Source organism: Paramormyrops kingsleyae, unplaced genomic scaffold (genome assembly GCF_048594095.1).
Source record: "Paramormyrops kingsleyae isolate MSU_618 unplaced genomic scaffold, PKINGS_0.4 ups39, whole genome shotgun sequence".
Lineage (NCBI taxonomy): Eukaryota > Metazoa > Chordata > Actinopteri > Osteoglossiformes > Mormyridae > Paramormyrops > Paramormyrops kingsleyae.
In genome coordinates this window covers 295,583-322,321 of record NW_027325977.1, presented here as the reverse complement: position 1 = coordinate 322,321, position 26,739 = coordinate 295,583, and the positions used below count along the sequence as shown (strand labels likewise).

Here is a 26,739-nt window from a genome sequence, read left to right as displayed (position 1 = left end):
GTCTGGACACCATATGTAATGAAGAAGCATTGTATATATGATGAACAATTGTGCAAATAATCTACACAGCAAAAAATATGATGATCCACAACACCATTGACTTCTAGCTAAATGTCAGAAAATTGCACTAAATGTTGAAAAAGTGGCAAGTACAAAAATGTTTCGTAACTTTAAAAACGGCGCCCCATACCTGAACGCAATGGAAAGGTGGATTCTTACTCTGACGTCCCTCTTCTTCCTCTGGTGACGAGCTATTGGCCTCTTGCAAAATGATATCAGTTACAGTACATCACTGATACACTGAGCATTTAAATAATAATTTGTTTTGTTTCCAAACTTTTCACTGACCCTGCAAAGATATTTCTTGTCATCCTCAAAGAAATAATAAGTAAACATTTAAATGGCTTTCAATAATTTATTTCAAAGTATTTGTTAATATAGGCTTGATTCATTTTGATATTAATATTGAATTGTGAATATGTTTATTCTGGTTTTTAAGTTTAGGGAGGGGCTGTGTCTAGTCTGAGAGTGGGGGCAGATTTCACTTTGGGGGGGTAAATGTCAGAAGGGGTGAGTGTGGTCAGACAATTTTTAGGCCACTTTATTTCACTTTGCGTGACAGTTTTTGGAATGTGAATCTCGTTTGGTGGAAGTGTGTTCAAAATGGCCACAGTCTTGTTCGGATAAGAGTCCAATCCGCATGGAGCACTTTGAGCAGAGCGAGGACGCCGCCATTTAGGAGATATCAAAGAACAAACTCCCCTGGCTCAGAATAGTAGAAGCCAAAGAAGTGCTAACGGACCACAAAGATCAGATAAGGGCCAACAGAGGAATGTAAAAAGGGGGGGTTGTTAAACAAAGAACAAATAGGGGGGGTTGCGTGCCAAGTTGAGGGACCCCTATCCTTGAGGTCCATTCAGCCGTCCGAAGGTCCCTAAATCTTTGGGCCATAATGCTGGCCTCCCTTGTTATCTGTGTGTGTGTGTGTGTGCGTGGGGTCACTAACCCCCCTTTGGCCAACGAGTTCCTCTCATGCCAGGCTAGGCCTTGTCTCAGGCAGCCTGGAATCTCAGCCCTGTCATATCCGTGTGTGTGATCCTACACTGGACAATTTCCTGCTCCATTCACACATGGGGGTCAATCAGAAATTACCCCGACTTTATACTAAGGAGCTAGCAGGGTAAACTGCTTTTACCGTCCGGTACGACTGATTCGGACATTTGTGTTCACATGTACAGCCCCTCTGGGGAATGTCAAGAAAAATTTGGGTGGCAGTGCATGTTTGAAAGGGGCGAAAGTGACAGAAACTCAAAGTCATAGATAAATCAGTCTAAACTAAACGAGGTTCACAAGGATGATTGATATTTCTTTAGTGAACATTCAGAAATCGTTTGCTATCCCTGCACACTGGAAGCTCCCAGGCCTGCAGACATCTACCTGTATAAAGTTCACAGGGAGAGAAACCTGGACGGCTGTTCATCCTGACTTGCTCTATGGCAGACTGCAGAGGGCGCTGTGCTGCCATTTATTCCAGTTCATTGAATAATACGATGGCTTGTCATGTCTCTGTCTGACACGGTTCTGTCAATCAAAGGCAGGCTTTCCTAGAGACTGACCGAGGGAATGACTCCAGCAGTGAAGGCTGATCTGACCCTGTTAACCAGAGAAAGACTGATGTACGTTTGACTGTAAGAGAGATTTACCAGCATATGATATTAAGGTGAGAACAGATCCAATAAGTGAGCAGAGTTAAATCTCTCTTACTAACATTAAAACTCATGAGCCTCTGTGGAAGGTGCAGAGGCTGTTGGGCCATTTTAAACACAAGGTCAGCATGTTGGGGGAATGACATGGAGGCTCCATAACTGTGCCCAGGTATTTAAATGCCTCAGCCTGCTCTGCCTACTGGCCGTCCAGACTAAAGGCTGATTTATACTTCTGTGTACAACCTACACCATCAGTACCTTTTCCCAAAAACACTGAGCAGATTAATTTCCGTTTTGTTCAGTTTTTTTGTGAGAGTGGGAGGAGCTTCCTGCTTCTCAGGCTGCAGTAGGTGTGGTTTTGGACTGAGGCCAGACTGAGAAGAGCAGCATGGATTTGGAGTTTATTAATAAAATAATGCATATTACAGATTTTTATTCAATTGAATTTCCCCTTGTGGGGACCAAAAATGGTCCCCACAACTTCAAGATAATAGGTTTTTATCACACTGTGGGGACATTTGTTCCCCACAATGTAATGTATACCTGGACCACACACACACACACACACACACACACACACACAACTGAAACCTTTCCCGATAAGATTAACAAAAAAGAAGCTTCCTGTGTATGAGGCTGCCAGACCAAACCATGCCGGACTCCGCCCTCAGCCATGGTAAAGTGATGTGATTGGCTAATGAATGAGCATAAGCACAAGCCATACATACAGAAAGTGCTTCTGTACTTAATACACATTCATTTGCAGACATTCTAGGGGAACATTTGATATTAAATGTAGCTATATTGTCCATTCAGGCCATACAGCTTGGACCTCGATAATCTGTTTGCATTTCTTATTTGTTTTCTTTGTCTGTATTTTCATGTTGTCCTATGAACCCATATTTTCCTTTTGCCATTTTGTCTAGGATGTTTTGTTAATTTTCTTCAAAACATTGATCTGTTTTGTTTTTGCTTTGTGACACTTTGATATCTGCGTTGTGGGTGATGAGTATTTGGTTATTATGTGTGTGTATTTGCGAGGGAGACAGAGAGAGAGAGAGAGAGAGAGAATATTCTGCTTTTCTCAGAGTACTTGATTTTGACAGGTGTGTGGAGCTTAGGCAGTACCGCCGCTCCCTATACGCAGAGTACCCAGTCTTTTTATATATTATAATAATAAATTAATATTAATAATATACATATACAAATAAACAAAAATATACAAGTTGTACCCAAATCTCTGGATTGCTCTGCGCATAGCAGTGACGCTCCCTGTAACTGTCGCCTCTGCTGAGCGAAGTTTTTCTACAATGAAGCTCATCAAAACGTACTTGCACTCATCTATGGCACAAGAGCGCATGAGTGGTCTGGCAATTGTCAGCATCAACTCTGAATTAGCAAAGGCTTTATCATATGAAGAGCTCATTTACGACTTTGCCTCAAGAAAAAGCAGAAGTGTACCTTTGTAAATTTTGAACTTTGTAAAGCTCCAGCAGATGACAGTGTTGATTTTATTTTAGTTTATTATTGTTTATTTTATTTATTATAAATTTTTTATTTAAAGTGTAATTTTAGTTTGTATTTTTTGCTGTAGAGCTACAATTGTAATTTATAAATGATACAATTTATTTATGTATTTACTTTTATTTGAATAAAGTTCTATTTTGGCCCCTATAGTAGGTGTTTTTTTTATTATTTTATTTTTACTTCCGTAATATTTGGGGGAGGGGATACAAAAGTAAATTTCTGCTTAGGGCACCCATTTGACCAGCAGCGGCCCTGAGCTTTGAGGTCATGGGGTTGATGTGGGTGCGGTACCATAGTGATGTAACACCATGAGCCATACATATCTAATGAATATTAAAACATAGGCTGTATTTCTGTTGACATATGTAATTATTATTGATATATGAATATTTTGGTGGTACTTTTGAGAAACATGGCTCTTCTACCCTCCCATCACTAGAAGCAGTGGGTGGAGTTATGCTGAGAGATATAGAGTCTTTCATTTTCATTATTGGGGTGGACAGCATGGTTGATGATGTCGGTTTCATTACAGCTTCAGGTCCATGTGGGGTGGTGCCTGGTCCATATCTGCTCATTCAGGTCTTATACAGATAGTCTGTAGATGGAGCCTTAGTCCCTTGATGAGGTGTCTGTCTGCTTCTAATCCTGGTTCCCTCTCTCTCTTGCAAAGAACAAAAGGTCCTGCGATTTCTAAAAACAAATGAAGAAAACATATTTCAATAACATAATCTTTATTTTTTTATGCATGGCATTTAGCATAAAACATGTATAGAAAAATATACTCTCTAGGGAAGAGTTTTCCATATATAGGACACACGTGACCCTCTGCCTTATTTTTAAAGAAAAACTTCTTTATAGACATGAAAACCAGGATGATTAGGACGATGCTGACTGACACTAATATATATATATATACATTCTCCTTTGCTGAGACACATGGGGCAGGAGCAACTTTGCGCAGTAAAGAAGCAGCAGCCTGCATGGTCTTCTGTAGCATAGAAGTGGCTGAGCGAGGTCACATGGTGAAGAAGCTGAAGGTTGAGTGGTTTTGTGCGGCATAGAAGCGGCAGCCTGAGCGGCTTCATGTAGCACAGAAGGCTGAGTGGCTGAGTGCAGCACTAAAGCAGCTGAATCGTCTCTCGGAACTCAAGGTTCGGAGACATAGTGACCTTGTCCTCCGAGCCCATCATCTGCAGCCAGAGCCAATGTGACTCCAATGGGAACCAGGCTGATTTCCTCACCAGATGAAGGACTCCCAGGGCTCTTCCAGTTCCTCCTGGTCTGATGATTCATGGATGAGCAGGTCTTCTACGTAGTAGCGGGCCACCGGAGGTACAACCTTCCAGAATGGTCTGGAATCATTTTATTTAACTTATTGTGTTTCTCAAAATACACATCATAAAATAGCTTCAAATAGTATAGAGTTGCTGTAGGGCGGGACTGGTTTGCCCGTTTTCACCAGTAGAGGGTGCTGTGATAGACTGGTACGTATAATGGGATATAATGGTTATGTCTGCCCTAGTGTCTATTTTAAAAGTTATCGTCTTCCCACACACAGGGAGATTCACCTGCCAAATGGACTCGGAATCAGGCCCCTCTACACTGCCAAGGACAAATGGTTCAGCTTTCCCCATTGCATATAATGAGGAGTTAACCGGCATTAACTGGGACCCTCTTCCTTGTTCAGCTTAGTGCTGATACAAAATTGCAAAAAGCGCTGGATCCACAGCGGCCACATCGTAGGCTGGCTGAAGTCAAAAGGCTCTAACACTTTCCTACCTTATCACAAGAATATGGCGGAAGAAGACTACGGAGGTCTGCTCATGAGCACGTTTAACAAATTCTCCTGATTTGTTTTTACTAATTATACTAATTTTTACCCATGTTGCATAACGCAATAAGTAGGTTATGTCGTAAAACGTGCCCACGTTTTAATATATCACAGGAACAAATTAATAAAATGTGACCACGATTTAACTAAAGCCAAGGAACAAATTAGTTAAACACGCCCATGGTTTAACTAGGACAAGGGAATGAATTAGTTTAGTGACGCTCCCTGACTCTCAGTGTGGAGATACATACATACTGTACTGCAAGGGCCCCTGGCTAATAATTCCTTGCTATGCAAAGCCTTGAAGAATGTGTTTGTATGTCATTCCATCCTAGGGTTGCCAGATCCAAAGTCGGCAGTCTGCTGATCCAGAGGAAGATACACTCACCATGTGCTGAGTATAAACCTCCATCCACTTTATATAACCATTTAATACAGCTCAGGGAGCCCCTTGCAGGAAGCATGGGGCACAGTTGTATTGTAATAACTGGCAGGCCAAGGTATGGCGGTGGCAGGAAGCAGATGAGGCAGCCTTATTGCAATGGGAGTGCTCTTTATACTCAGCCCTTAAAGGGCCGAGAACAAGCAGCAAACATCAACCCATTCACCCTCTGCTGGCTCCTGCTGACTGTCCTGACCGCCCCAACAATACATGGGTGGGCACAGACTCACATTATATACAACACATAACATTTATCAATACACCAGACATTTCAACACAGTAACACAAAACATGTTAATGACATACAACTATTTAAATATCACACACAAGGCTTGCAAGTATCCCGGGAAATGCAAATGGACTCTATTACGTGAAGGCATTTTCCCAGCATTACATTCCCAGCACAAGGCAGCAAACAACCCAGGATATGGATTTCAACCCATTGCAGTTCATAGGTATAATTTTTAGAAAGAATTTTATGTAAGGATATTGTATTGTCACGCCCCGCTCCGTCCGCTCCCGATGTGTGCCACGCCCACCTCACTACCTCCTGTTTTCGCCCTGATTGTTCTCACCTGTGGCTCGTTCTCCGTGGCATGTCTTGTGTATTTAGTCTTCGTTTGAGTCTGTCTTCGCCAGACTCACCATTGATGTTGTCTATCGTGCTTCCCCGGTCCCGTTACCCCAATAAATTCCCTTCGTTCCTGAAGTCCTGGCTCCGATCGTTTGCTTACCTGCACCGCTCGCCCACGATCGTGACAGTATAGTAGGATTTCTAGCAGTGAAAAGAAAATACATTTTAGAGCAATTATTTTTTGTGATAACTGTAAAAGACAGTATTTTTCCAAGTTTAATTTAAAGTAATATTCTCAACATGGATGCCTCATTATGAGCAAAATAATACTAAACATCAGCAGTTGTATTGCAAACAAATTCAAAGGCTCCTGACATAAATGAAAGGCCAGGAGGCAGCAGGAGAGAGAAAGAGAAGCTCCACTAGCAGAAGAAAATGAAACACAATAAAACACACTCCACCTCATACAGGGAGAGAGAAGCGTGTGTGTGAACAGACTCACATTGTAAGAATTCTGCTCTGGTCCTGGGTACTAATACCGGTAGGATGGTGTCTTTGGTAACTAGAAGGAGACAGAGAGAAACAGGGATGTGAGTAAAAGGAATTTACTTGTGGGAGATGGACTTCACTCACTGTGGAGACAACAGCAGTAGATTATTATCATTATGAGGGACAATAACAGGCATTTTAACAAACTGCAAATGATTGTAAGTTACACATAATACAGGTTTTTGCATTGTATAATTTAGAAGAAACATGATTCATGTGATCCCGGTTTTGCAGCCTGCGGAATGTGGAGCTCTTTCACTGGTTTTTACAAAGATTTAAACTTGCTGAAAACTGAATCGGATTTGGTCACACAGACGTGAGGCTGACTGTACTGCATACTCTCTCTGCATTGTCTGTGTTAACATGAACAGACAGGAAAATGTATTTATTAACCTGCATGATGCATCTCTGTAGTTTTCTTTTTGCAAACATTCTCCAGTTGATCCTTCAGTTCAGAAACCACCTTCTCACATTCCCAAAAGAGCAGCGTGAAGAGACTGAGATTTTGGGTTTAAATCCAGCTTCAGGGTCTGATTAAACAACTTCATTATAACAAATGTGTATGGTAATCAAATTTACAGGACCATTAACATCTGACAAATGACAGACTAGTTGAAATACAAATGAAAACATACATTTACTTGAAAACTCTATTGGTCATATTGTCAAAGTAGCTGTTCTGTTACCTGGAGAAAATGGATGTGATCCTCTGTGTGTGAAAGCTGCTCCAGCTCAGAGTGTCTCCTCTTCAGTTCATAAATCTCCTGCTTCAGTCTCTCCATGTCTCCTTCAGCCTGACTCACTGCAGCCTTCTCCTGATCTCTGATCAACTTTGTCACAATCTCAATGGAGCGGATCATCTCAGTTAAGATCCTCTCACTGTCCTCCACTGCTGACTGTGCTGAGCTCTGTTGGTGATACAGGGAGCAGAGGACAGTAATTTACAATTGGCCCCTTTTTGAGACTCCAGAGAGCCTCATTGTACAATAGTGATGTGAGCCGACAGGAGGTATAAAAACAGCACAGGGCTGCGGTTTGGAGCGTCACGTATCCAAGATGGCAGCGGACCCGATTCTTGCAGCAGCCTCTCCTAGCACCATAACAACAGTATCTTTGTTTTATTCAGTTGTGGCCTCATCTCTGTCTTTGTTTTCATGTGGAATTAACCCTCACATTCACAAGAAACATGTATATCATCAATCCCTCCTGAACATCAGCAACCAGAACCACTGCTACGAGAAACACTGGAGGGAGAGCTGAGTGTACTCAGAGAACTTGGTCTGCTATGCCCAACAAGCCCAAACATGCCAAAACGGCCCCTCCCAACCAGGTACACTCAATAAGTTTTACACACATTTTGAGGCCTCTAATAACAGCAAAATGCAGAAATTGACTCCAACAGCCAGCAAACAAGTGTTACAATTGCCCCCAGGCAGGGAGAAGAGAGCCTTCTGTAATGTTTAACCCCGAAAGGTTACTATATGTTCTTAAGGACTGTGCAGAACAGCTGAAGGAGGTCTTCACTGACATCTGTAGCATCTCCCTCAGCCAGCCAATAGTGCCCATCTGCCTCAAGGTGCAACCAGCATACTGTACCTGTGCCTAAGAAACCCCACCCAACCTGCATGAATGACTTCTGTCCTGTGGCGCTCACTCCGATTGTGACAAAGTGTTTCGAGTGTTAGGTCTTGCAACACATTAAAGTCTGCCTCCCCACAGTCCTAGACCCCCAACAATTTGCATATAGAATGAATCACTCCACGATTGATGCAATATCCACCACCCTAAGCCTGTCCCATCTGGAAAACCAGGATGACTACGCCAGACTGCTCTTCATTGTCTTCAGCTCAGTCTTCAACACCATCATACCACAGCAACATGTGGAGATTCTGGGGTCACTGAAGGTGGACACTGGAACCTGTACTTGGATCTTGGGCTTCCTGACACAAATGCAGCAAACAACCAGAGTCTCAGTGAGTACAGGCCCACCCCATGGCTGAGTTCTGAGCCCCCTACTGTTTATACTACTGACCCACGACTGTGCTGCAAAATTTAGCAATAACCATATTAAGTTCGCGGATGATACCACAGTTGTGGGTCTCATCAGCAAATGTGACGAGTCAGCATACAGGATGGAGGTGGAGCAGCTGACGGCGTGGTGCGACCACCACAACCTCCTCCTGAACATTGACAAGACCAAGGAAATGGTCATAGACCATAGGAAGGGCCATACAGAACAGCGCCCCCTGCTAACCATAAATGGCATAGCCGTGGAGAGGGGCAGTGGCATTAGATTACTGGGTGTTCACATGGTGGACGATCTGACTTCAACCACTAACACCATGGCAATTGTCAAGAAGGCCCAACAGCGGCTCCATTCCCTCTGGAGACTGAAGCAGACCAGCCTACCCATTGTGACCCTCACCACCTTCTACAGGAACACCATTGAAAATATTCTGACCGACTGCAATGTCTAGTTTGGAACCTACGCTACCTCTGAACAGAAACAGCTGAACAGAGTATTGAGAACAGCTAGGAAGATCATAGGTGCCCATCTTACATCCCTGCTGGAGATTTTCAACCAGCATTGCATCCGTAGAGCCTCCAGCATCATCACAGACCCTGACCTCCCGTCCTACACAGCCTGTTTAACCTCCTGCCATTGGGGAAGAGATACGGGAGTATCTGAACCAGGACCACAAGGTTTTGTAACAGCTTCCTACCCCAGGCTGTGAGGACCATGAGCACTCTTGCCCCCCAGTGAACCACTGAACCTCCCTCACAGTACCAGACACTTGTGTCCACTAGTTCAATCAATTTTTAAATTTAACAGTACATGCTGGTACATCCTTAAATGCGCTATAAAAGGTATGCTGCTAAAAGACCTTTCATGCTGCTACTGTATTCCCTCCCAGTGCACCATGGATCACCATGGATACAGGTTTTTTGTGTTTTGTGTACATGGGTTCTACGTTGTTTTCTAATGTTCCCTTAGTTTTTTTAAAGTATCTATTTAACCTACATAAGTGGCAGCTTTGTCCCACCAATCCTTTGACCCAGAGTAGCTCCCAGTGACCATAATATTATTAATCCCCAAAAGTCTATAAAGCTGTGATCTGTTGACTCTGGGAGAACAGTCTTGATTCAACATGATTACAGACCAGCTGTTATCTTCTCTTCAGGTTCATACTCACTGTGACTGAGTCCACAGCCTCTCTCAGCTCCTGCAGCTCCTTCTCTCTCATCTGGATTCTCTGCTGAAATTTCTTCTGTGTGTCACGCATATCTTTCTACATGTAGCAAAAAAGATGACTGAACAAGTTTCTTCTGTTAACAGAGGTTATATTTTAATCATCCTGTCCAGGATGGACCCCAGCCTTCTGCCCTATGTTGCCTGGCAAAGGTTCCAGGTCCCCATGACCCTGATCCAGATAAATGGTCAGAAGATGGATGGATATTCTTAATTAAATGATTTATTGACTAACTGGGCAAACACCCTTTGACTCAAATTCCCAGTGATGCCATAACTGACGCTCCCTGACAATGCTGATAATATGACTCATTCAAGATTCTCTGAGCAACCACCGATTTCAACAAAAGTCAAACCAGCGGTACCCAAGGATTATCCAAAGAAGAACCACTATCAAGGGAATCCAGTCTTCATCTCAGGTCAGTGGATAGCGTCCATATCACAGACATACTGTACAGCAAAACAGGGAGCACCAGGACTCTAAAGACTCCACTCTGCACAGCACTCACAGTAACAGTATACAGGCTGGCCATGACATCCTGCAAATTCCCATTAAACCTCAGGATGTCCCACAGGGCAGCTTGATCAGCTGAGCATACGCATTATGAAAATCCACATAGGCTGTATAGAAACTCTGCCAATATTTGCATTTGCACTCGATGAGAACCCTCAGTCCCAGGATGAAGGGTAGACTTCTTAGGCATAAAACCAGATTGCTCCGGTTGCTGGTAGGTGATACCATAGATCCCTGCGACCTTCCCTACCACCAGGTAGTTCACCACCTGTGCAATCTCAGGGAGATTGGGTGGTTCACAGATAATCCGATCTGCTCAAAGTAGCTGGCCCAGTTTGTCAGGAATTTTCAGTAGAAATTTGATCAGAACTTTTTATACTTTGGAGTAACATGTTGACATGGTTTTGCCCCATTGGGAACACAGGCACTGATGAAAGTGAAGCAGGTAACACTTCACCTTAATCAGTAAAGTGTTTTTTGTGCATTTTTTTTTTTTGCTTTACCAAACCAGACTTGATCTCCTTGTCTTCAAAGTAGTCATGCTCATTATTATCTCATATACAATTCATAATTGTATAAGAGCATTTCCAGTCTGACCTGTTTCTCTGCCCTTCCGGTACCAGCGGAGACTGTATCATGGCCTCTGTGTTCATCCATCAAACATGGATAACAGATACACTGCTGGTCGGTACGGCAGTAGACCTCCAGGGGTTTGTCATGGTGGGAACAGACCTTGTCCTGCAGACGTCCAGTGGCATCAGTCAGCTTGTGCTTCTTAAAAGCTGGAGACTCATAGTGAGGCTGGAGGTGAGTTTCACAGTAAGAGGCCAGACACACCAGGCAGGACTTGACAGCTTTGTATTTTCTCCCAGTACAGACGTCACACTCCACATCTCCAGGTCCAGCATAATGGTCAGCAGGAGTAGCTGCTTGTAGTCCAGTATTCTTCAGTTTCTCCACCACTTCAGCCAGCATGGTGTGTCTGCCCAGAACAGGTCTGGGTGTGAAGGTCTGTCTGCACTGGGGGCAGCTGTAAACTCCAGCATGATCTTCCTGATCCCAGCAGTTCTTAATGCAGCTCATACAGTAACTGTGTCCACAGGGAATAGTCACTGGATCCTTCAGTAGATCCAGACAGATTGGACAGCTGAACTCATTCTGATTCACTGCAATACTGGCTTCTGCCATTTTCATTTGGATTAATTTTTATTTTCATTTGTAGTTCTTTTTATATGTGAGAGTGGGAGGAATTTCCTACTTTCAGGCTGCAGTAGATGTGGTTTTGTACTGAGGACAAACTGAGAATAGCAGACTGGGCAAACACTGGAGCTGAAGTATATGAGTAGAATAGTAGATTATTCATACAACAAACATTTATTTAGGTATATTATATACCTAATAAACTCAGTATTTGGTTATCTTTTAAGAGTATATACTTTTACTAACATTTTTTCTCCAAACAATTTATAAACCTACACTTGATGTAGTACAGTGGTACCTCAGTTCTCAAACTCATTAGAACTTGAATTTCTTAAAAGTCCTAAACTTTTAAGACCTAAATTACCTAGAACTCGATCTGAATCTCAGAAGTCAAACCGTGAACGCCGACCTAAGATAACTTGTATGTGCAGGGAAATGAGTCACACAGCATGTCTCTAAGCAGAAACAAAGGGTAAGGCTTCATTCTCAGCCTGGCATTCGCTGTGATAGCGTTGTGCACGTTTACACTAGCTGAATACATATATTTGACAGCAAAAATACATTTAGACAATGATAGACAGTAACAATATTTATTATATAATAAAATACATTAATAAAGATTTCTTATTATTTTAATATTAATAATAAATCATTAATACATTTAATTATCATATTGTATTGCAGAGCGGGGACGGAACGGAGACGAAGGTGCAGATGTACATCAGGGTATCGGGGAATACGGGGTTTAATTACAGGTAAGGCAGGCAAAACGCAGACGGACAATACAATGACTGGACTGGGAAAACAAACTGAAACGCGGACTAAATACAGAGGACTAATGACAACAACCAGAGACAGCTGATCGCACGGGGATTCCACACGGGGTACACGGAAGGAGCGGACGATCGGGGCAGGACATATTGTTTTTTTAACATTACACATTGTTTGGATACATTTATTTTCTTGCTTTACAAATGACTGTTTTGATAAATGTGGTTAGATGTGTTTAGTACAGTATATGCTCTTCTTGTTTTATCCGGTTCATTTTGTGTTTAAATGCAAAAAAAAAAAAATATTAGGTGTAGTTTTCTGCGGTTGGGAACCAATTAATTGGTTTTATTGGTTTCTTATGGGGAAAATTCGATCACAACTCGAACTTTTTAGGATTCGATCCGGAGTTCTGAACGGATTAAATTCGAGTTCTGAGGTACCACTGTATATAGAAATTGGTAAGAATGCAAAAAGGTAGAAATATAAAACATAAAATAAAATATTTATTGAAGGAATCTTTGATTCCGTTTAGATGCTTGTCTTTTGTTTGTTTTTTTTCCTCTAGATGAAGCGGATTTACAGCAAAACGCTGATGGGATTTGAAGCTATGAAGTGGTATCAGGTGTAACATCCAGGCATGTGCAGTGACAGACTGTGTAAGGTTTAGATAGAATCTAAGCTTTTAATAATAATAATAATAATAATACCTTTATTTGTATAAAACTTTTCAAGCCAAGTGGTACAAAGTGTTAATTACTTCATAATAAAAAGAAAACAAAGTAGAAAACAGAATAAAAACAGTAGTAAAAGCTATGTTAATATAAAGCATTAACAACAAAATAAGAACACAACCATAAAATACAAAAGAAAAAAATTTAAAGAAAAAAGTATTAAAAAAATAATTTAAGGCATCAACAACATATGAACAATGAAATCCTGAATGATAAAGAAGACATTTTACTCATGACTTAAAAATGGCTACTGAGTCCGCTGACCTAATGCTTGGTGGTAAGCTGTTCCAAAGTCTAAGAGCCAAAATAGAAAAAGCCTTATCACCTTTGGTCTTTATTCTAAACCTTCGAACAATGAGTAGCTCCTTCCCAGATGATTGTAAACATCTTATTGTAGGGAGCTAATAATTCAGATATATACTTTGGAGCCAAACCATGTAAAGCTTTAAAAGTGATCAACAACATTTTAAAATAAATTCTGAATTTAACTGGTAGCCAGTGAAGTGAAGCCAGAATAGGGGTAACATGAACCCTTGATCTCGTAAGTAGTCTGGCTGCAGCATTCTGTAGCAACTGGAGACGAGCAAAGAAAGAACTGTTCAGTGCAGCCAATAGAAAGGTCCAGACGAAATGCAATAAAACGTGTATGACTAGATCTGTGTTGGACAGCTCTGAGGAAGCCCCTATGACGTCACGCGGGGCTTCCCTTCCACGCCCTTGGCGTATCCCGAGAAGGGAGTCCAGCAGCGGCTGGAACGCTCCCTCCCCGCCTGCCCCGGGAACCGGTAGAACCGGTAACTGTACACCTCCCTCTGTCAGCTGAGTTCCATTGGGGTTAATGAGCAATCATACTTATTTTGGTCTGGCACACCAGCCAGACGTGAGATCTTCCGCATTCTATTGAGAGCTCGAGCAGTTCTGTCCCATTACACCGTTTACCTGTCTGTACCTCTGTCTGCCTGTTTCCCTGACCCTGTTCTGCCCTTCCGATGATGAATCTAGTATTGACAAAGATCGCCTGAATACCCGCCTATCCCCGGATCCTGAGCCCTACCCTGTCCCTTGATTGCTGACAAAGATCGCCCGACCACTGCCCGTAACTCGAACACGATTCCTGGATGTTGGTTTTCTGTCTCGATTGCAAGCAGGATATTAAAGCCCTTTCACCTGCCTGATCCACAGCAGTGTCCTCTTTATTTGCACGACCCCCTCCGTGACAAAATCTGTATCTTTATAGAAAAGTATTCCTCTAACTTTCACAATATTTCTCAGTTGATAAAAGCTAGACTGGACCAGTTTAACATGAGGGTTAAAATTTATGCTGTAGTCGAAGATCACTCATATGTTCCTCGATAATGGTTTAGTTTTGTGTGCCAATGAACCCAAGGCCTGCTTCACATGAGCTATATTAAATTGTAGGCTGATTACTAATTTTTTGGTTTTTGTCGGTGTTAAGTTGAACATAGTTAAAAGTCATCCAATTTCTCTCGTCATTAATACAGGTCAGGTCAGGTCAGGTTGAGGAGCATGCGCTGATGCAGTGCCTTCCCGCTCCCACCACACAGCGAAACTCCTCGGGATTCCGGCCAGCAATCCCCCAGGCAGACACAGGGTCCAGTCCCACCCTCTGGAAATGGCCATCCATCTGCCGCAGCCAGGTCTTACATGGGCGTCCCCTTGGCCTGGTCCAGCCGCTTGGGTCCTCAGCAATGAGGATCCTGCGAGCCGGATCACCCTAAGGGAAACGCGCCACATGGCCGTAGTGCCGTAACTGACGCTCCCTCACAATGCAGGTAATGTGCCTTATTTGGGACTCCTCTATCAACCGCTCATTCGACACAAAGTCAAACCAGCAGGACCCAAGGACTCTCTGAAGAGACACAGTACCGAAGGAGTCCAGTCTTCATCTCAGCTCACTGGATAGCGTCTATGTCTCACAGCCATACAGCAAGACAGGGAGCATCAGGACTTTAAAGACTTGCATTGTTTACAGCTGTTGTACGATTTGAACGCTGTGTAAAACGATTGTTATGAGATTGTATGTTTGTGTTTTTGGAATAGAAAATAAGGGCTACAAATGCGGCTAGTAATGTTAATGTTTAATCTTGCTTTCTATCAATCAGTTAGTTGTTTTCCCCCACGTTGTTTCACCAACGTGGACGAGTATAACTAAAGCACAAATTAATGTGAGGAGAAAACAATTAGTGGATGACCGTATTTGGGGAAATGACTGTTATAAGAGGAAATGTATGTTCTTTAAATTGCAATGTGTTTGGACGTGATTGTCACTGAAACCAACCAGTCAAGTATTAAATGTAATGTAATATTGTGACATTAAGTGTAAAGGTGAATTAGAAAAAATGTTTCGTGAAGGCCAGACACAGAGTTTATTGTCTCCTTTGTCACACTGTTGAACAGGTTTTAATCTAGTAACACAGACTGGGAAACCGGGATATGTTAAATACGCCCCATGACAAAAAAGTTATTAAAATTAGATTTCAGTTTGCAGTCCATTCAATTTGAAGTCTTTTTCACATTGTGAGTCTGTTTAAGGGAATGTTAAGCAAAAATGGAGTCTTGAAGTAAAGACGTCCATCTATTCATCCACATCCAGCTTCTGAAACGGCTTGTCCTATTCAGCGTCCTGGGGGGTCCGGAGCCTATGAAGTAAAGACGTCCATCTATTCATCCACATCCAGCTTCTGAAACGGCTTGTCCTATTCAGCGTCCTGGGGGGTCCGGAGCCTATGAAGTAAAGACGTCCATCTATTCATCCACATCCAGCTTCTGAAACGGCTTGTCCTATTCAGCGTCCTGGGGGGTCCGGAGCCTATGAAGTAAAGACGTCCATCTATTCATCCACATCCAGCTTCTGAGACGGCTTGTCCTATTCAGCGCCGTGGGGGGTCCGGAGCCTATGAAGTAAAGATGTCCATCTATTCATCCACATCCAGCTTCTGAAACGGTTTGTCCTATTCAGCGTCCTGGGGGGTCCGGAGCCTATGAAGTAAAGACGTCCATCTATTCATCCACATCCAGCTTCTGAAACGGCTTGTCCTACTCAGCGTCGTGGGGGGTCCGGAGCCTATGAAGTAAAGACGTCCATCTATTCATCCACATCCAGCTTCTGAAACGGCTTGTCCTACTCAGCGTCGTGGGGGGTCCGGAGCCTTGAAGTAATGACGTCCATCTATTCATCCACATCCAGCTTCTGAAACGGCTTGTCCTATTCAGCGCCGTGGGGGGTCCGGAGCCTATGAAGTAAAGACGTCAATCTATTCATCCACATCCAGCTTCTGAAACGGCTTGTCCTATTCAGCGTCGTGGGGGGTCCGGAGCCTATGAAGTAAAGACGTCCATCTATTCATCCACATCCAGCTTCTGAAACGGCTTGTCCTATTCAGCGCCGTGGGGGGTCCGGAGCCTATGAAGTAAAGATGTAATGACCTGAATTATGATAATTATTGATATCGTCTGACGTGCTAAAATTTATTGCTAGCTCAGGGACACACCTCCAGGAATTGTAACTCTGTTTCTATGGGCAGACATCAGTCATATATATATAGTGGGTGTTTATGTCCACCACCATCACCTTATTCTTGCAGGTGTTGTGTGAGAGTCAGTTAGTTTTCTTCATCAATCAAAGATTCATGGAGAGTGGCAAAGACAAAGCCACCGTTGAAGAAAGCTTGTATTAAATCTCAACTACAGATCACCCAAAGGCATGTGAGGGACTACAAAGTCAACTGGAAAAAGGTTGTGTGGTCTGGTGAGACCAAAATGGAACTTATTCCCTATCAGACTAGTTGCTATGTTTAACAGACACCAAATACTGCACATCACCACAAGGACACCATCCCCACCAAGAAGCACTGGGCTTCAGCATCATGCTATGGGGATGCTACTCAACAACAGGCCCTGAAAGGCTTGTAAAGGTAGAGTGTAACCTGAATGCAGCAAAATATACAGCAATCCTGGAGGGCAATCTGATTCAGTCTGCAAGAGACCTATGACTTGGGAGAAGATCTTTCTTCCAGCAACACAATGACCCAAAGTGTACAGTGAAAGCTACACAGAAATGGTTTAAAGACAACAAAGTCAATGTTCTGGAGTGACTGAGTCAAAGCCCAGACCTCAATCCAACAGAGAAATTGTGTCTGGACTTGAAAAGTGCTGTTCACGCCTGATCCCAGTGAAACCTGTCAGAGCTTGAGCAGTTTTGCAAAGAAGAATGGAGTAAAATTCCAGTATCTAAACGTGCAGACCTGATTGAGACCTGTCCACACAGACTCAGTGCTGTGATTGTGGCCAAAGGTGCATCTACTAAATACTGACTTGAAGGGGGTGAATATTTATGCAATCACGGAGCCACTGAGCCACACGCTGCCCCCGTTTACTCTAATCCTAACAAGGTCCCTCCTCTGCCTTAGACCTGAGGGGCCCCTGGCTCTGCACCGCAGCCCCCAGGGGCTTCTCTCTCAGCAACGCAGAATCCTGGACCATTTCTCCACCCCTGGTCCCAGGAGAGGATCTGCTAAAATAATGTAATGTAAAGCAACGCAACCAGTGCAAATAAGTGAATTAGTTACATTAAATCAGACAGGAAGCTTTATGCTCACTGATTACTCTATAATGTTGCATTAAATAGCCTAATGTTTCTGCTACAGTGTGTTTTAGCTTTGCTAGTGTTGCATAAGCTAGAACTCTTTACACAAATATAGTGTGGAACAGTCCTCCGACTCTGGCCTCAAACTGTCTCGCCCCCCGCATATCGGCACAGTCCTCCTCATGAAACAGTTGTGTCAGCTGTACCATATTAATGAGTAGAACAACACCGTATCATCCTGAGGGTAACGGGCAGTGTGAGAGGTTTAATCACACGTTACATGACTTGTTGCACTCGTTACCCCCACGCCAGAAGCACAAATGGCCACAGGCACTTCCTCAGATACTCTTTGCCTATAATACCACGCAGCATGCATCAGTACACAGAGAGCGCTGTAGACATGCAGCAGACCAGAAGCACAGCACTTGAAACCCACTTGAAACTTTACATTTCGATCGATACAGGGGTACTTATATCGATGCACTCGCATATTAGAAATTAATACTGATTTCCTCCTTATATCGGCACGAGGCTTATCCCGGAAAATCCTTATTTGGATTTTCCGGTCCACCTTAAATGACGCAATTGTGCCTGTAGGGGGACCATTTTAATACCTTAAACCTCTCTGTGCCAGGCAAATATCAACTTCTCAGTACACATCAGGTACCCAACTATATAGAAAAGGTGCCATTGTCCTGGCCCAGACTGATTTAATGCTTTAAATATCACAGGGAAACAAGTTAGAGCTGGGCAATATGGCCTAAAAATAAAATCTCCAATTTTTTCCCACAATAAATCCGATTTTTGATTTTAATCGATTTTCCCCTCCCCTACTAAAAATCAAACTACAGATGACAAATAAATGGTAGAAATTAATTTTTAAGTATAGAGCGAGGTAGGATAAATGCAGTTTCAAGATAAGTTAATTGGAATTCAGATTCAGTTTCTCAATACAACAACTGCAGACTCAAATACAGACTATTTATATTCAGTTTCTAGTGGCACAAATATCAGCCCATACAGCTCAGCTTTCTCTGCCTGAGTTGTTCTCTCTTGATCAGTCTCTAGAAAAGACCTTATAATACAGGACTCACTGCAGGGCCCATAAGTTTTATGTGTGGAAATTGGCTACAAAATCATGTGAACGTTTTTCATGAAATATCAATCGAAACATCAACACAAGCAGATTGCTTCCATACTAAAGGAATGGGAGCAGAAACAGATGTGGGCAGCAGAGGGCGCTCAACTCAGAGCACCGAGCTTCATGGGAGGAGAGCAGGGTGTGTGTGTGTGTGTGTGTGTGTGTATGAATAGAAATATCTGTTCAGGATGAGTGAACAGTCTGGAACTAAAATTATTATGAAGATGTGGCATTGATGTAGCCAATATCATTTTGCAAGAGGCCAGTGGGTGTGTGAGTGAGGTATGTCCTGTGACTGTCAATGGACAGTCTGCATACCGATGGAAGATATGTGTGTGTGTTTGTCTGTATGTGTATGTGTGTGTGTATGTGCATGTGCATGAAGGATTAGTGACATCTGTATATTACTGAAGGAATGAAAATGTGTGTATATGTGTGTCTGTGAAGGAGCAGAAATGTGTGTATCACAGTAACAGGACAAAACTGAGGTCATTTTTATGCTTTTGAAGGCACAAATATCTATATTTGTTTTCCAGAGGGATAAATATTCCTGTTAACATGTGTGTCACTGTCTGTAAGTATATCACAGATCTGAGAATTGTGCATATAGGCTGTAAACCCTCATGCTCATGCACTTTAGTCTGTATAAGTGTTACGTTCCAGCTGCTGTCAGGCGCAGCCTAAACGGACTCAGACTTGGGATGTTAGTAGAGGAAACACTGTCTCTCAGATTCTGCAACTGATTGGAAACCCGCAGTTACCTCGGGATGGCAGTAGGGGGCGAACGTGAGATCTGCTCTCTCAAGTTAAACCCTATTTGTGAGAAGTAATGTGTGGGTTTTGTGGGTTTTGTTTAAAAATGCTAATTTAATTGCTTAAAAAATAACAGACTAGTTGAAATACAAATGAGAACATACATTGATTTGCATACTCTGGTTTTCTTATTGCCAAAATAGATGTTCTGTTACCTGGAGGAAATGGATGTGATCCTCTATGTGTGAAAGCTGCTCCAGCTCAGAGTGTCTCCTCTTCAGTTCATAAATCTCTTGCTTCAGTCTCTTCATGTGTCCTTTAGCCTGACTCACTGCAGCCTTCTCCTGATCTCTGATCAGCTGTATCACCTCAGAGCGTCTTCTCTCAATGGAGTGGATCATCTCAGTGAAGATCCTCTCGCTGTCCTCCACTGCTGACTGTGTTGAGCTCTGTTGGTGACACAGGGAGCAGAGGACAGTAAATTACAATTGGCCCCTTTTGAGACCCCAGAGAGCCTCATTGTACAATAGTGATGTGAGCTGACAGGAGGTATAAAAACAGCACAGGGCTGGGGTTTGGAGCGTCACGATGCTGGATGCCTCAGGTACTGAAACCCAGCCGGCACTGATTGGAAATGATCACCCATTAAGCTCATACACTGTCAGCTGCAGGGATTTGGCAGAGACTGGTGGCTGTATGGGGCAGGTTGGTTGTCACCATTGGGTCTCAGTTTAATAGGTGACTTATGTGTTTATTTGCATTACACAGTTGTAGGAATAGATGCCTTTGCTCAAATGGACCTTAAATAGTATTGTAGTATTGTATAGTGTACAAATAAATAGGCTAACCTCTGTAACCCCAAGTTAGGTAAACCCTGGTATCTGACACCTTTGTTCCACAAATCCTCTGACCGAGAGTAACCCACAGTGACATCAATGATTAATTCCCAGAAGTCTATATATCTGCAGTCTCTTGAACCTGAGAAAAGACTCAAGATGATTACAGACCAGTTGTTGTCTTCTCTTCAGGTTCATACTCACTGTGATTGAGCCCACAGCCTCTCTCAGCTCCTGCAGCTCCTTCTCTTTCACTTCAATTCTCTGCTGAAATTCCATCTGGGTTTCACCCATATCTTTCTACATGCAGCAAAAAGATGATGAAATGAGTTTGTTTCATTAACTGACTCTATATTCTAATCCTCCTGTCCAGGGTGGAGCCCAGCCTTGTTCTCTATGCTGCCTGGGAAAGGCTCCTGGTCCCTATGACCCTGACGCAGATAAGTGCTTAGAAAGGCCGCTGGGCCACAGCCTGGAGGAGGTGAGATCTCCGATGCTCCTGTAACGCCCAGCCCAGATGAACTCTTTGCTGTGTTGCTAGGCCCCGGCCTAGACAAGATCTTTGCAGTGTTGCTTGCAGTCTGAGGACCCTGCTGTGCCTTGCTGGCTGGTGGCTGGTGGCCAGCAGAAGATGCTGATGACACGGCCACCAGCCACCATGACGAGGGCTCTGGGAGGGAGCCCGGCCAAGGCGTGGTGGACTCCAGTGAGGGCCCTGTTCCTGACACGCCAGCAGCCGACAGCTTTGTTTGCCCCTTACAGCCCGGAAGAGTCAGGTCAAGAGCAGGATGTTCCCCTGGAGGAACTTGAGTGGGACCCTTTCAGCATTGCCTTGAGTTCCACTCCGTGGGCCCCAGCTCAGACCTCATGACACACCAGTACCAGGTTCAAGAAGGGTTGCCGGCATCGAGGAGAGTCCACAAAGCGGGCAAGCCAAGTCTCTGTCTCCTGAAAAGGAAGGCGGGGACACAGCATCCATGCCAGCTGTGCCACATCCGGCTCATGCCCTGTCGGCACTTCCTGTCCCATCTTCTGCTCTGGTCTCTGTTCTGGCCCAGGAGGCCCCTAAGCACCATCCGACCCTAGCCCTGTGGTTCCTTCGGCACTGGGGGTCCCACTGGCCTGCCGACGGCTAGGTGGATCCGCGTTGAGGAACTAACACCCAACATCCTGCGGTTCCCCAGACCCCCAGTTTGACCTCTTCCCCTCTCCTGCCTAAGTGTTTGCCCTCCTACCCTGTCTTGTCTTGGTTTCCCCTGGGTCTTCACCCTGTCCTGTAGTCTTGCCCTGGTCCATTTCCCTTGTGTTCCACACCTGTGTCATTGTCCCTTCCTTATGGCCCCTCCACATGTCTGCCATGTCTCTCTCTTGTCTGTCCAGTCTGTTCTCCCTACAGTCCTTCACCCTGCTTCTGTTTGCTCCCAGGTTCTAGTAATGTCCTGTCTTGTCCCACGATGATGCATTTTGAGTGTTTCCAGTGGTGTCAGGCCAGACTGAGAAGAGCAGTTTGGGAAAACTCTGCATACTTGGTACAGAGTAATTATTAATTTGCCACCAGGATTTTTTTCAGGATGTAACTATGTAGATTTAGTCTACATATTCATTAAGCACTGCTAAGTTGAAATGTCAAATACACACCTAAAGTAAGAGGACCAGCTTTAGCAAAGTCCAGGAAGAGAAAGATAAAATACTAGAAAAATATCCAACAAAATCCAATAATCTCTTAAACAGGGTGACAGTGTATTACAGGAAACACAGGGACACCCTGGATGGGAAGCCAGTCCATCACAGGGCAAACACTCACTCACAGGCTGAGGACAATTTAGAGACACTAATTCACCAAACTGCATGATCTTGGACTGTGAGAGGAAACCTGAGGAAACCCACAGGAACACGGGGAGAACATGCAAGCTGTACATGCAGAACCAGGAGTGGGAACCAGACCCAGAAGCATTTGACAGGAATGCTTTATATATCATGTTAGCAAGTACATCGGAACATAAAGCTCAATCTCCAAAGAAGGAGGAGAAACCCATGTTGGTAGAACATCAAGTTAACATACAGGATTCACCTGTTTCTACACCTTTTACCTAAGCAGGTGTGATCTCTGTGCATTCGAAGAAGACATTCTCACATGCACACAGACACATCAAATATTTCACTCCGAAAAACATCATACTTTATTTTTTACTTTTACTTAAAATATGATTCATAAATAATTTATAAAAGTTTCCAGCCTGACCCGTTTCTCTGCCCTTCGTGCAGCAACTGAGACTGTATCATGACCTCTGTGTTTATCCATCATACACAGCAGACAGACACACTGCTGGTCGGTACGGCAGTAGACCTCCAGCGGTCTGTCATGATGGGAACAGATCTTGTCCTGCCGACGTCCAGTGGCATCAGTCAGCTTGTGCTTCTTAAAAGCTGGAGACTCATAGTGAGGCTGTAGGTGAGTTTCACAGTAAGAGGCCTGACACAACAGGCAGGACTTGACAGCTTTGTGTTTTCTCCCAGTACAGACGTCACACTCCACATCTCCAGGTCCAGCATAATGGTCAGCAGGAGTAGCTGCTTGTAGTCCAGTCTTCTTCAGGTTCTCCACCACTTCAGCCAGGATGGTGTTTCTGCCCAGAACAGGTCTGGGTGTGAAGGTCTCTCTGCACTGGGGGCAGCTGTAAACTCCAGCATGATCCTCCTGATCCCAGCAGCTCTTAATGCAGCTCATACAGTAACTGTGTCCACAGGGAATAGTCACTGGATCTTGCAGTAGATCTAGACAGATTGGACAGCTGAACTGGTTCTGATCCAGAGCTGAACTGGCTTCTGCCATTTTACCACAAGCACTGATAGGATTCAGTTTAGATTTCCCTCACAGTTATCTATGTGTGAAAGTGGGAGGAGCTTCCTGCTTCTCAGGCTGCAGTAGGTGTGGTTTTAGACTGAGAAGAGCAGACTGGGCAAACACTAGATTTGGAGTTTATGAATAAAATAGTACATTATACAAACTATACACATTTATTTAACTTTTATGAGTATAACTGATACTGACATTGTTTTTCCGCAAACCAGTTATAATGCTAATATTTGATTTTGTGGATAGAAATTAGATAGAAAGACAGCAGCTCTATTGAGAATGAATTTCTGTGTCTGTTTAGAAGTTTGCATTTCTTTTTCTCCAAATTTACCGCAAAAAAAAAAAAAAAAGCTGATGGGATTTGAAGCTGTCATGTGTTATCAGGTATGACAGAGATGTGCAACAGTGTTAATTTTGGCAAAAATTTTAATTTAGTTTTAGTCTTAGTCACTTACTGAAAATTGTAGTTGGATTAAAGTCACATTTTAGACTTTTATTTTTGTTTTGTTTTCGTTAAGATTTTGTCAGTGGTTTAATTTTACTCTGATTTTAGTCATAATTTTCCCAGACAGGTTAATGATACGGAAATTGATTTTGCTGAAGGATATTTCTCTTGGCTGTATAAATTCCTTTGAGAAGTAAGAATACCTTATACATAAGTATACCTTATACGTAAGCATACCTTGTACGTAAGCATACCTTTTACATAAGCATACTTTAAACATAAGTGTACCTTATACGTAAGCATACCTTGTACGTAAGCATACCTTTTACATACTGTAAGCATACTTTAAACATAAGCATACCTTAAACATAAGCATACCTTATACGTAAGCATATACCCTATGATGCTTAGTCATCCAGGCTGGGAATGTTACTGATTTACTATCACATGACATTCCCTAAATCTAGCAACTATTTAGAAACAGAGTTGAGTGAGCATAGAAAGAATATTGCAAGTATTATTAGACCAAGACTTAGATCTAAAAGTTCCACTGGCGGCTCCTATATGGATAATTTAATATCAGTCCCATTAAGTTGGCAGCCTGGCAGCTATTTTAACTCCATGTAACATCTGAAGCGATGCTAATTCACATGGTGTCCGACCCGCCCATCTATATTCTTGTAGTATACACACCACCAGGATCACACACTTTGTTTCTGACAGAATTACGAGAACTTCTATCCGACTTAGTTATTATCTTAGAGAATATTATAATACTTAGAGACTTCAATATACACTCACCTAAAGGATTATTAGGAACACCATACTAATACGGTGTTTGACCCCCTTTCGCCTTCAGAACTGCCTTAATTATACGTGGCATTGATTCAACAAGGTGCTGAAAGCATTCTTTAGAAATGTTGGCCCATATTGATAGGATAGCATCTTGCAGTTGATGGAGATTTGTGGGATGCACATCCAGGGCACGAAGCTCCCGTTCCACCACATCCCAAAGATGCTCTATTGGGTTGAGATCTGGTGACTGTGGGGGCCATTTTAGTACAGTGAACTCATTGTCATGTTCAAGAAACCAATTTGAAATGATTCGAGCTTTGTGACATGGTGCATTATCCTGCTGGAAGTAGCCATCAGAGGATGGGTACATGGTGGTCATAAAGGGATGGACATGGTCAGAAACAATGCTCAGGTAGGCCGTGGCATTTAAACGATGCCCAATTGGCACTAAGGGGCCTAAAGTGTGCCAAGAAAACATCCCCCACACCATTACAACAAGGCATGATGGATCCATGTTCTCATTCTGTTTACGCCAAATTCTGACTCTACCATTTGAATGTCTCAACAGAAATCGAGACTCATCAGACCAGGCAACATTTTTCCAGTCTTTAACTGTCCAATTTTGGTGAGCTCGTGCAAATTGTAGCCTCTTTTTCCTATTTGTAGTGGAGATGAGTGGTACCCGGTGGGGTCTTCTGCTGTTGTAGCCCATCCGCCTCAAGGTTGTGCGTGTTGTGGCTTCACAAATGCTTTGCTGCATACCTCGGTTGTAACGAGTGGTTATTTCAGTCAAAGTTGCTCTTCTATCAGCATGAATCAGTCGGCCCATTCACCTCTGACCTCTAGCATCAACAAGGCATTTTCGCCCACAGGACTGCCACATACTGGATGTTTTTCCCTTTGCACACCATTCTTTGTAAACCCTAGAAATGGTTGTGCGTGAAAATCCCAGTAACTGAGCAGATTGTGAAATACTCAGACCGGCCCGTCTGGCACCAACAACCATGCCACGCTCAAAATTGCTTAAATCACCTTTCTTTCCCATTCTGACATTCAGTTTGGAGTTCAGGAGATTGTCTTGACCAGGACCACACCCCTAAATGCATTGAAGCAACTGCCATGTGATTGGTTGATTAGATAATTGCATTAATGAGAAATTGAACAGGTGTTCCTAATAATCCTTTAGGTGAGTGTACATGTGAACAAAGAGACTGATGCCTTCAGCAAATGTTTCCTGTTCCTCCTGGACTCTATTGAATGTTGCCAACACGTAACAAGACCAACGCCTGTTCACAATCATACACTAGACTTGATTATTACTCATGGGGTTTCTGCTAATCGTGTATCTGTCTGTCCATGAAATAAGTCCTTCTCTGACCATTTTCTAATCACCTTTGTGATTGAACCACCCTCTTTGACTATGGCAGAGAAGATTATTAGGACACGTCACCTAGATGATAGAAATTCCCTACGATTTATTAATGCAGTAATAATGTGAACTTCATGTCTAGTACAGATGTCAATGAAGTCACCCATGACTTCAATACAGTGTTTTCATATTTTAGATGAAACAGCTCCTTTGAAAAAACCACCAGACACTCCCCATGGTTTAATGATCACAGAAGCTCTTTCAAACAGGAGTGTCGCAGATTGGAGCACAAACGTAAATCCACGGGCTTAAGTCTTCAAGTTGGCTGGTCCGACAGCCTGCAACAATACAATCAAGCCCATTATAGGGCACGTTCAGTCTGTTATTCTAACCTCATTGACTACAACAGAAATAACCAGGGATGGGTATAACTGGTAGGCAATAACACATTCACCTTTAAAAGCGATACGTGCGGCAATCGATTAATGTAACAGTACAAATACGTACGTAGTTTATGTGCATTTGCGCCAATGTGACAAGAAATTACTGGGCATATTAACCTTTATATGCTGATTCGTACTTCATTTGTGGTAGAATAGAATAGAACAAAATAGAATAGAATAGATCCAAATAGCATGCGGATGTGGGCCACTTCTGGCAAATGTGTGGCACTGCTGGCCCAGTTCCGGCATCGGCAAACAGATGTATGCCAAAAGTGGCCCACTTGTGGTTAGACAAATGTGGCCCAAATGTCACAAAACAGATATGAGCCACATGTTAAATACTTTATTAAAAAATAGTAGTGAACAATGTTAACTCAAAAACATATAGTCAGGTAAAAT

General features: G+C 43.1%; 1 protein-coding gene and 1 pseudogene across 1 annotated transcript; both read right to left on the bottom strand.

Moving 5' to 3' along the window:
- The window catches only part of LOC140586333 (E3 ubiquitin/ISG15 ligase TRIM25-like), a 189,788-nt pseudogene extending 178,207 nt beyond the window's left edge, over positions 1-11,581 (bottom strand).
- Positions 11,582-13,778: 2,197 nt separating this feature from the next.
- Positions 13,779-23,264, bottom strand: LOC111843103 (E3 ubiquitin-protein ligase TRIM47-like). Its single transcript, XM_072708128.1, has 4 exons — positions 22,674-23,264; positions 20,642-20,731; positions 19,811-20,050; positions 13,779-13,907 (listed from the first exon to the last, which is right to left on the bottom strand). Exons 1-4 carry the CDS (start codon positions 23,262-23,264, stop codon positions 13,779-13,781), a joined length of 1,050 nt encoding a protein of 349 aa, XP_072564229.1.
- Positions 23,265-26,739: the final 3,475 nt, after the last annotated feature.

Coding starts and splice junctions, on each gene's coding strand:
- LOC111843103 (XM_072708128.1), bottom strand. CDS start 23,264: ATGGCAGAAGCCAGTTCAGCTCTGGATCAGAACCAGTTCAGCTGTCCA. Junction 20,732..22,673: donor CACGAAGGGCAGAGAAACGG/GTCAGGCTGGAA, acceptor TGCTGCATGTAG/AAAGATATGGGTGAAACCCA. Junction 13,908..19,810: donor ATCACATCCATTTCCTCCAG/GTAACAGAACAT, acceptor CTCAGCTGACAG/AGGGAGGTGTACAGTTACCG.